This window comes from Leptinotarsa decemlineata, unplaced genomic scaffold (genome assembly GCF_025532065.1).
Source record: "Leptinotarsa decemlineata unplaced genomic scaffold, Ldec_3_MD MMD2_tig00000505_RagTag_RagTag, whole genome shotgun sequence".
NCBI classification, from domain to species: domain Eukaryota; kingdom Metazoa; phylum Arthropoda; class Insecta; order Coleoptera; family Chrysomelidae; genus Leptinotarsa; species Leptinotarsa decemlineata.
In genome coordinates this window covers 5989833-6002326 of record NW_027412549.1, presented here as the reverse complement: position 1 = coordinate 6002326, position 12494 = coordinate 5989833, and the positions used below count along the sequence as shown (strand labels likewise).

At 31.4% G+C, this 12494-nt stretch overlaps 1 protein-coding gene across 5 annotated transcripts in view; it reads left to right on the top strand.

Moving 5' to 3' along the window:
* NFAT (nuclear factor of activated T cells 3) overlaps positions 1-12494 on the top strand; it is a 259305-nt gene that overhangs the window by 238585 nt on the left and 8226 nt on the right. For all 5 annotated transcript variants that reach the window (XM_074173812.1, XM_074173810.1, XM_074173811.1 and 2 more), the window contains one exon: positions 1794-1938. In XM_074173812.1, the coding sequence (XP_074029913.1) occupies positions 1794-1938 (145 nt within the window). The remainder of the gene's footprint in view (positions 1-1793; positions 1939-12494) is intronic.

Here is a 12494-nt window from a genome sequence, read left to right as displayed (position 1 = left end):
AATACAATCTTGAATCGTTTGACTCAAATGCGCGACCATGGCATATTATTTGACCAAAAGATGTCATTCAATCCTCATATTCAAAGTACCGTGTCTTCAGCTAATAAAATGTTAGGCTTCATATTAAGGAATGGTAGGGAATTTGCAGATCCAGCAACTCTGAAATTACTATTCAACTATTATGGGGTAATAATATGGGGTATGGGGTAATAATATGATATCCCCATCATGCAACTCAAATAAGTTCCATAGAACGTGTTCAAAGGAAATTTTTAAAATATTTATATTTGAAAAAATTTTGTATTTTGTATTTACTCTATACTTTTTAAATAAGGCAATTTCATCTCACTGAATACTAGACGTATCATTCTAACAATAACGTTCCTTTATAATTTGTTACATAATAACAAAAGCTGTGAATTCCTGCTAGCAAAAATTCCGTTTACTGTACCTCGACTAAATAGCAGGCACGCAAAGGTATTTTACTATGATCGTGCTAGAACAGACATATTAAAGAGATCGCCTGTTTCAATCATATGCAATAATTTCAATCTGATTTGTGGTTCATCTGACATTAATATATCCCCAATATCTATTATATTGAATTGTATTATGACATTTACTTACAATATGTAACTTTTTTTTTCTCTTTTGTAGTATCTAATCCTGCTAACACACACATGTGAATGTACATTTCTATCACATTTAAAACATTTTCTTTTATATATATATATATATATATATATATATATATATATATATATATATATATATATATATATACATTTATCCAGTTTATACATTTCCTGTTATTGAGTGTACTTATACCTGTTGGAAATGAAGAATTATCTATCTATCTATCTATCTATCTATCTATCTATCTATAACAATAAAATCCTCCTTCTATTGTGAAGTAGAGAAGTCAAGGAAGATTTGGATTTAGTGCGTGGGCAGGTGTTTTCAGGGGTAGAATTATCTACCCGTTCATTTATAATGTCACTCTCACATCTCAGAGATGTTTAAAAATTTTAAGGCAAAACATTGAACCTCTTGTTGATGAATTGCCGCTAGTGGAGCCCAGAAAAATATATTTTCAACACTACGGGTCTTCGCTTCACAACACTGCAATTATTACCAATTTTTTTGCTGCAAATTTTGGTAATAATTGAATCGCCAACCAAGGACTCAAGGCCGGCCAGGTCACCGGATCTAACGCCTATGGACTTTTACCTCTAAGGAAGGTTGAAATATCTTATTTTTTTATTGCCGACCAATTCTAGATACGAATTGGAAGCGGCAGTGATGCCAATTGTTGCTTCTCTTACTCCTATTGAACTAATTAGGAAATCGGTAATTTGTAACAAAAAATAATTATTTCTTTGTATTTTTTTCTAATAAATATTTCTACAAATATTTCAAACTCAGAGATTGACTTCAAATGGTATTAGCTTTCCAAATGTTAAGAAGTTTCAGACAAAACGTTTGCTATAAGTTATTTTAATATGTACATCTGTTAAAAAAAAATATGTTTTTTCCGTTAATCAGCTGTCGCTCCAGACGAACGACAACTTTCAGAAGTTGAGAACTTGTGCGAGCTAAGGACTAACGAGGTCTTACCTTTTAACGTGTGATTTCTAACCTAACCTAACACATCTTATAAAAATTATCACTATATAAACAGAAGAGAAGTTGTTGGGTTGAGCTATGTACAAAAATTTGCTTGACTTTTACCAAAATGAATAATTTAAAATTTCATTTCTCATTGTATCTGAAAAATGCTATCTTTATTTCAGACTCACTTTGTCTGTGTTGTACCTCCTTACCGCAGGCCTGACATAACCGAACCAGTATCGGTAAGGTTATGTGTGGTGTCCAGCGGTAAAACAAGTGAATCCCATCAATTTGTCTACACGCCAGTTAATGGATCGATGCCTAGTGGTAAGTTGGTAGCATTTTACTTTGAAAGTCTATTATAAGGTTGATTTAATATTTGGTATTTTGAGTATGAAATATGTTGAGCAAAAATCACTATAACATGTGAATTGCTATGCAGGGACATTAAGAAATACATAATCATTTCCAAAGATGTTTTTTCGTGTTTTCTTCCCTCATAGCAGTCACAGCTCTGGCCCTTGTGTGACTCCAAGTTCACTCATTTTATTTTCGGTTTTAATATTTATTGGATATTGATGTCCTGTCTTTTCAGAATGTTTCGATGAGTGCTGGACTGCGAAATCCACAAATCTGAAGCTTTTTGGTAGAATATTATGGGAGACACTGTCAAATGCTTCGTATAAGTCACATAGTTTTGGACGAGTGTCTATTTCACTTTAATGAAATGAATAAAAACACTTTTGTCTAATTACCACTAGTTAATTTTATTTATACGACCGGTTTCGAGTTAAACCCTATTAAAACCCTAGTAAAAACCAGTTTTAGAATTGATAATGGGATTAAACCCGAAACCATATAAAACTGGTGTTATACGGTTTATACTCAATAATGGGATTAAACCTGAAACCGTATAAAACCAGTTTATACTTGATAAAGCGGTTAAACTCGAAACTGATCGTATAAATAAAATTAACGAGTGGTAATTGGACAAAAGTGTTTTTATTCATTCACTCATTCATCATAAAAATAAAATTAACTAGTGCTAATTAGACAAAGGTGTTTTTATTAATTTCATTGAAGTGACCATGAATTACCACAAAATAAACAAGTAATCAATCATACACATTCAGCATCATTATTATTTGCAATTAATTGTATTGATAATTTGAAACATCGAAAACCATCTTGAGATTGTTATGTAACTGATATTACACCTTTCCAGAATTTCTTCCATTTTTTTAATGCTCAGTTCAAAATTGATGTCATTGACATCTATTGTTATCAAGTCTTTGATATCACCTGTTTCAAAGTGGGTGTGTTGCTCCACATAACTTCGAATTAGATGGTAATTTGTTGTTTATGATGCAACAGTTCACTACGTGCACAAGAGGTTTGTTCAAAATATCAGGAAAAGTTTCATCATTTCTATACTCATACTTTACACTGAAGCTAATTTTCGAAGTGTTTATGACAGATTTGACATTTGTGGTACTAAAAAAAAAAATCTTCCACATTAGTTTTTAATAGGTTCGTTCCAACCAGCGTCAGAAACAGTTTCTGACAGTCAGGATTCTGCGCAGTAATGTGATTGCGTTCCAACGTGAGTTTTCAACCATTAGTAAACTATCAGTTTTCTGTTCCATCCAAGATTCAAACCTGTTCGAAATCTATCAGAATGGTTTGAGGATTATCTTCTAACCACCAATCTGACGCATGCGTATTCCGTATTACTGTTTCTGTTTTATGTTCATGCAACTTACAAACAACATAACCTGCAAAAATTGTTATAAAATAAATTATGTATTTGCTGGCGCAGGAAAAATTGGGAATTCTTTAAGTGAACCTATAATATGAACATCTTTAATTACACAAATTAATTATTGCGGTGACCTCCCAGTTCCATGTTGATAAGTAAATAGAATAGAGATATAAAATACTGCAACCTTCTTTTACTCTCCAGAAATACACTTGATTAGATTTATTTTTAAAGAATTGAAGGGTTATATTTTTGGGAGTGACATTCGTTGTGGAATGTTTGTAATACAAACTGAATAGAGAAAAGAATCTTCTGTATAATTCAGTGTTCATATAGAAGTATTTGTTTCGAAAGAATTTTTTTTCTTTCGTGTAATTCAATGTTTATATGAAAGTAGCTGTTTCAGGAGGACTTTCTTTCAGTTTGTGTCTGAAAGTTACTTCTTTGCATGATCTACACATCCATGATCTACACATTCAAATTGATTACTTCCTTCCTTTCTTTGGAAGATTTCCTCATCTTTTTTTTTTGTATTAAGATGGAGTAGTAGAAAGCCAAAAACTTTCTTTCCCAAATTATTTTTGAAGGTTGTGTTGAAATTCCATGCCAAACTTCAGGTGAACTATCAGCTGTTCCAATCAGAAATTTCAAATTAATCAGAAACCAATATTTACCAGACATGCGCGTTGTCAACGATTTACAAACAGTTGGAAATCTGTTTGTGACTCAAGGTTGGAACGAACCTAATGGGTCCTTTTCTCTTTTTTCTGTTTTTGGATTTTTTTCAATAAGGTTTTGAATTGTGGTGGAAGTGAAATATCTTGTGTGATCTCTTATTTCATTCACAGTTTGTTCTTATTTTTACTGTTTTACCTATTTCTTACCTATAGAGGTGATATCTGCACGTGAAAAGTGCAGCACAAACTTGCAATAACATATTTAAATAATTGACAGAATCCAACAGTATTATATTTAATGTCCGAAATATTAGTTTCTAGATAAAGACATATATTTTACATTCAACAAGATGATTTGTTACCGAGTTCGAGTAATATCATCATTTCCAAAATTGTAAGTCTTTCTGTCTAGGACAAAATGATATGAAAAATAAATCGAAAGAATGTATGTATTTTGAAGAATGAAACAGACAAACAAAAATTCTTTTTAAAATACATGCAACCAGACTCAATTTTACTCACAGAGAATATTGCCCCCTCTCATTTATCTATCAGATATGTTGAAGACATTTACATATACCATATATTAAAAGTTTATAACAATCTGTTGACATTTGTATGTACAATATTGAATTTTATAAACAAAATACCAAAACAATATTAGGTCAATCTTTGCTTTTAAGCATGAGGTGCATGAAAAACTTGAGTGTATGGTCAAATGAGTATTATTAGAGATTTTTTAACTATTTCGTTCCAATTTCTTAAGCTTCATTTTCTTCATATTATTCATTACTATACTTTAATAATACTTTTACGCATGAAGGTGAAAAATTGCAGTCTTAGATTTCGTGACTGTCTTTATTTAAGCAACTTGTATTTTACAATCAACTTCACAATATGTGAAAGACAATCTAACAAAATAATTGACACAAAGTATTTCAGATTCAGTTTTTCAGCTTTCAGTTCAAATAAAAATGAAATTGTTTTCAATATATTCCAGTGGAAAAGGAAATGACCGAATGTTATTATAATTATATTTTTTTCTTCATTACGAATTTTCAGTCTTTCAATTAATACCATCTTTTTGTAGATCGACTCATGAATCAGATTAGTTTTATATAATTTTTTCATCTTTAGAATATTCATTGAGTTTGTTCAGTAATTGGCAGTCTTTGTATCATAAAGAAGATACTATACTTTTATAATCGCTAATTATTTTGAATACTGAGAAAGGAATTTAAATGATCCTCATGATATTGATGATTTTGAGGTTAGTTATTGGCATTTTTTCACCTTGTCAGTATTTCTATATTTTGTAGCAAACGTACACTAAAGTGTGATAGTGAGTGATTTAAGAGTATAAAACGAGTTTGAATGTAAATGAACGCATGCTTATCATGAGCTTGCGAAAGTTGATTCAAGAATGTTCCGTGTGTTGTAGTGTAACGTTTGTTCCAACGATTTTCAGATTAAGGGCTATGTTATCCCATCATATCTATTGTTGATCTGTTGTTTTTAAATTATTTTAATGAGAAACGTTTTTTTTAAGTCAGGATAATATAGCTCATTCAATATTTCCAGTGATTTTGAAAAAAGATAAATATTTGATCTTTTGCATTTTGTCTTTTATTTAGGATGAAATCGTCATTACCACGAAAAGTTCACAGTTTTTGCAGGATCTTTTTTTTATGTTGTCTCTCGTGAAATTATTTTGTATACATTCATTTGAAATGTAACTATCTAACTGTGAAATGTATTTAAATATCTCACAATATGACATGTAATTATTTAAATTTTTATTGTATACAAAACATTTTTTCATGATGTAGTTAATCAAAATGTGCTGCAAATTTTTTTGACTTTATCGACAATTTTATAAAAAATGTGTTGCAGTCAATTTATGTAGATGGTATATTGAAATTCACAATTATGTTTTTCTCCAGTAACTTTTCAACTGAAGGCATGATTCATCAACTCAAATTCACTAATTCAATTGTAACAGATATAAAAATTGTGGATTTATTATAATCATGTACTTCTTCAATAGAGTTATTTAAGAATGTGTAATCACTAATGCAGTATTATTTAGTTCAGAGTACTAAACACTATTATGAGTCTGATAATTTCACATGCATAAGTTGATAGATGATGTGTTCAACTTTTTAATTTCATATATGACGTTTATTCAGGTATTTGACATACTTTTTTTAATCCAAATGAACTGTAATTATTTTAATCGAAATTAATTATATTTTCCGTTTCTCATATTTTTAAAATTTGATATTGAATATACTTTTGAATGTTGAATTGTCCTACCTGTGAAAAATATTCGAAAATCATCATTGCAACTCAAATTTGAATTTATTTGATTTGATTTTTAAAATTCTAAATATTTTGTTGAAAGTAAGGGGACATTGGACAAATCTCTTTCAAATATTTTTTATTGTATATTATGATAAAAATTATTTTTCTGATGTTCGCTTTTTCTCTGTACTTTTAGGTAAAATAGCTGGGTGATTGTTTATTGAATCACTTTTAACAAGACTGAATTATCTTTATGTATAGGGTTCCTTGTAATTATTCAAATACCAAATAAGAAAGTTGTTCTTTTCTCAAGAGCATGCAGTAGCGGGTGATCACCTGTCCAGCTCTATTTGTGAGCATAATGATATAGAGAAGTAGGAATATGGCAACATCTTTTGTGAATAACAGTTCCTGGCATAGTGTGATAATATCAAGTTCATCTATTTATCATCACAAATATATTTATAAGTGGTAAACATGTTGACTATGGGAATGAGAGTTCAGTTTCTTTGTCAGACAACTGATAGATTTTTCGGCTACTATGAATGCAGAGCTGTAGGTGTAGAAATAAACCCTGTATATACCTGATACGTGTAGATTCATGCTGTTTTTTAGTTACCCGCAAATTAATAATAATAATAGAAATAATAATGACATATTTCAATACAGTATAAGAGTAACCTCTCTATGGCATGGATCGATTACCAAAATGTATTTGATACATCGCAGGAGCTTAAGCTCATTTTTCATTTGCTCAGATGCCTTGCAATACCCGACAAAATACTGAGATGCCTTGAACAACTAATACCACTCTAGCACAATCGCTGTACCATTACATCTGGTCAGTTTGGTCAGTCCAAAGAGGGTGAGTCACTTTTAGAAGTATTGTATTTCAAGGTGACTCCCTCAGTCCCCTACTTTTCTGCATCTCACTACATCGACACCCCTAGAAACCGGAAGCATAAGGTCGCTCATTTATTTCATATGGATGATCTTTAATTCTTTGCCTCTGGAGAAAAGGATCTCCATCAGTCCTGAAAGGTGGTGGAAAAGCACAAATGTGCAAGGGTTCCTCTCAAGAGAGGACGACGCGGGGACTACGGAGAGGATGTGCAGCTCGTAGATGAAAGCATTCTGTACCATTTGTATGCCGGAGAGATGTATAATTACCTCGGGGTGGAACAACGCCACACACAAGAGGTAACGGCGGTGAAGAACTTTCTCCACGGCAAGTATCAGCACAAACTTCGACAGATCTAGTCATCGGAACTGTCGGGGAAGAACAAAGTTGCTGCAACAAATATACTTGGCATTCCAATCCTTCTCTACTCGTTTGGAGTAGTTAAGTGATCTCGGGAGGAGCTGTATCAACTCAATGTAAAGACCCAAAAAATGATGCATCTCCATAGGAATTTGCATCCCAAATCATCCATTACACGGTTGTAGGAAAGTCGTGGTCTTTCGAGTTTAAAGTGTCTACTTGACAAAATGGTACTGGATAGAGCCTGTAACGTCATTAAGAGTTCGGATCCCCTTCTCTGCATGGTCGCGGACCATGCAGAGAGCAGGAATTAAAGCATTTCTCATTAGGGTAGCTGCCCGAGCGGCTGATGAACTCGGTTAAGTTTTTGACACTGAACGAGGTGATCACAACTCCGTTACCGAGTTAGAACCCGTCCAGCAGAAGGCCTATATAAAAGCCACAGAGATCACTTCACTCTTGCGGCAACACAAAGATAAGCCAATGTGTGGGGTCTTCTACAACATTGAAGACCTCGGCTTATCAAATCGCCCGACTTTCGCTTTCCTCAGGTTAAAGCTGGAAACTGAAGAATTAATCATGGCCTGCCAGGATGGTGTCTTCAACGTTTTATCTATCGCTGTCTCGTGATGGGTATATAGGTTCCTGACACAAGGTGCAGGACATGCCCAGAGACGCCTGTGACCCTAATGCACTTGCTGTCAGCGTGTCCAGTATATACGATCGCAGCATGGTAGATGTCAGATTTCGTAACTAGTTATGAAATTTTATTTTTTGTAACTTATCAAGGACGTTCATTTCATAACTATATTTTGTTTGGAAAAATGTATGTAATCAAACAGCAAGTACTTGATTTACTGGAGGTTGTTCCTTGAGATTCAGATAAAAAAAAAATGACAATTAGCTACACTATTAATCCAAAATATACGATCAGTAGGTATATCGTAATTCTAAAGAGTTTTCACAGTTTTCTGGAAGTAATGTACTTGTTAAAATGAAAATATTTTAAAACTGAGTCATATGTGTGTTCCGTATTTGATGAAATCAAAAATAGTTGCCGAAACTAATGACAGGTAGTGAAAATTTTGAGAGGTCGCCAAGTCAACAGCGGAAAATTAAACTGCAGAAACCAATATCAGATTTCTTAAACCCTTGGCATGGTTTTACAAAAAAACAAAGAATATTTTCTGAAAATGTTTGTCTTTTAAATGTTTCAACTACAGAAATATAATGAAAAGTTATTGACTTTGCGGAACTATAATAAAAATAATTAATGATTTAATTTACCACATGTTCACATAAATTCACAAGAGTACTCATGCCCACTCTTCCGCTCGCAGAAAAAAAATCATTCAAAATCCAAATACTATGTGAGTCAATATCAGGCATAGTTTCTAAGTACATTGTGTCTTAACTAAAAACGTCAATAAAACAAAAGAAATGAAGTGAGACAGCTCGAATTTAAAATAAAAGTATAAGAATCATCAGGCAAATATAGATACTAATTATGTAAAAATGTGATAATATACTCTGTTATTTAAAAAAAATGTGATAATATACTCTGTTATTTAAAAAAATGTGATGCAGAAAAATAACTGAAAAATTACCACTACTGAGAAAGACATACGTTACAAAGGGTAATCTGTAGTAAAATTTATAAATATAGAAAGAGAATGATCTTTCAAATGGAGTTTTGTTATGTTTCTATACTTGTCACTTTTCTTTTTATATTTGGTGGGGTTTCTGGTTGATGTATAGTGATTGGTTTGGATTGCATTTTGAAAACTGCCTCATCTGTATTTTTTATGAACCAACAAAATGACTATTTTATATTTCCACCTTTTATCTGAAAATTAAAGAGTGGAATCAATTCAAAAAATTATAAGCTATATTGACTCTCATTTTGTTCAATGTCAATTTTAAATCTGAAATATGCCATTTTTGTGAATAAACTGAAGTGAAATGGTCAAAAAAGTTTGCAAAATCCAAGTCAAATGACGATTACTTCTTGTAAGATGAACTCCAAAATATTTATCACCAATTCTCAAATTCGTTTGCTTATCACTTTGTCTCATACAGCATACAAGCTCTGTATACGTAGAGGTGCTGCCCGTCGTCTTCTGTCAGCCTATGGGGCCTAATCTTCACCCTGCGATGACGCGTCCGTTCAGGTTCAGAATCACCGGTACTAAATTAAAAAAACACACCATTTTACATAATCTCATTACACACTTATCAGCATTTCACTTTGAAATTTCTACATATGCACACAAACTCATAACTGTTGCTTTTTTGTCTGAAATATTTTTTACATAGGGACATATTGGGTTGCAATACCTACTTAGTCTACCTACCTACTTAGTGAATTATAACCGAAATTTTCATTGTTTCCAATATTATTTCTAAAATGAATTTGCAAACGCTATAAAGAATGTGACACAGAAATAAATAAAATATAAAAAAAAAGAAGTTATTTGTATCGAGTTGGAATTGAAAGTATTGTTTAATGATATTTTTAGGATAGTCAATGATTCATCGGAAATGATTTGTCATTATTTTCAATCAACTTACCTAACATACTCATATTGAGATATGTAAAATATTTTGTGTCTTACATTCATATTCATTTTGTATATTTTACCCTTTATCTCAAGAAAAATCACTTAACAATTATTTCTCACAAACAAACTTATATATCGCCTTTTTCTTGTTTTCATCATATTTGAAGTGTTGGGGTGTTTTTTCAACGACATTTCTTTCAAATATCTAAACTTTTGCGAAAACAAAATGTCTCTATTTCAATGGACCAATTTGCATGATTTGGAAATAAAAAGGCAACAAAATTGAGGTCATTATATTTGAACCCTAATCATAATTCACTTTCTGTATGTTACAATTTAGATGAGAAAATGTGGGCTTACTCTGCTGATGAAATCGAAAGTGGTGAATATGTTACAGTTTTATCAGCATGATATCAGGGAAGAGGTCGCATGTAAATTTTTAAGTTCACATTTTTATAGATCTGAAAGCAAATTAATTTTTTAACAGAACTTTTTCTTGATATACGACTTGTCAAATCATTTGCACCATAAATCATTATTAATTTCTACTAACAATTGAAATTCAACAGTTGAATACTCATTTCAACACAAGGTATTTATGTATGGTTGAATAGTAAACTGTACACATTATTATTTTATTTTATTCAATACCAAAAGTAACTGAACCATAACATAAGTTTTGTAAGGTCATGGTAGCAAGTACTTTTCTAGGATTTTTTTTATAAAAACAAAAGCAGTACCCCCGTCTAGGCACTGAACATTATTTCAATCTCATATTGATGAATTTCACATCAATTGTATATGATTTGAAAAGTTGTTTTGTTTTATGATATTTACATGTTCATATCATGAATCATGGTAAGCCCACCTTTTAAAATTTCATTTTCACTTAATTCATTTTGCATATTGAATATTTAATAACACCGAGAAAATTCCACAGAACTCTAAAAATATTATCACACATTCACGAAAATGAATTATGAATAATTTTATTCCTTTCACATGCACACAATTATCCTGAAACAAACATATACTACATACCAATACACATATTAGTTTATTTGATTCTATAATTCCAAATTTTGTTGTTAATCTTGAAAATTTGATTCAATTTTCTCTATTTATTAAGGATGATCCCTAGGTTTTTCAGGAGATTCCACCAGGAGCAGATTATTCATTTTCTCTTTCAGGTATTCCACCATCATGAATAAAAGAACCTTGATATCGACCCGTAATGTTAACGCACAGTATGTATGAGATGAATGTTTTGTGGTTGGCTACAAGATATAATATTTCCTCTTGACCTGGAATCCTTATTTTCTCTAAAGATTCCTCTCTACAGATATGAGTATTTCAGCAAAATGGAGTTTGGAGATAGATACATTGGTTTTTGGCATTCTCACTGCATCATGGTTGTGTTTTTTGTTGTTTTGGATCTCGTGGTGATAAAATAATCATCTTAGAGGTTTTACATCTTGATTTGATATAGATTAATGAAATTAATTTTCATTTTTTTTATTTTATAAATTAATTTTTTTGAATACTTCATGAGTTTTTTATATATGTTTTATAAAATTTTGCTAAAACGATTTTTCAAATAGGTACTGCAAAAGAAAAGTACTTTTACGTGATCCTACTAATCATAATCGAGTAATAGTAAAAGAAATGAAATGAGTTCAACTAGTTCCAAAAAAATCTGTGTGATTTCTCAGGGGAGAAACTCATAATTTAGGAGAATTCCTCAATGATAATATGAAATTGAAGTTTATTCAGCAAATAAAAACCATACTTTTGAGATACAATACAAAATAAAATTCTAGATGTAAAACACTGGTATTTTGTATGGTCACTTCAAGATTCAAATCAAACCTTCTGTTGAAGGATTTTTCACGGTTGCAAATTCCACTCTCATTATCTGTTTAGAAATCATGACATCATCACTTCACAATCTTTAGGTGACTAAGATTCAATGAAAGAATTTTCTGATATGACAAGAAAGTCCTTAATCATGTGTGAATTTTCATTTAGTCTCAGTCACTGTGCCATTTAGTCATAAGTTGTTTTCGTACTAAACTATTTCAGGCTATTTAATATGTGTAGAAGTTTTAACATCTGGTGAGGGTAAACATAACATCCATGCACGGAATACATCTAAACAAATGGATATTAATTTGGTAGAGAGGTTTCTTTTTTACTCTTTGACTTTTCCATTGATCAATTTTAGCCTGAAATATTTACTGATCATAATACTGTCATGATTCCTATGTACCCTTATTATTATAGAAGTAGGTAAGTTGCGAATCAGGGGCGAGTGGTATGGA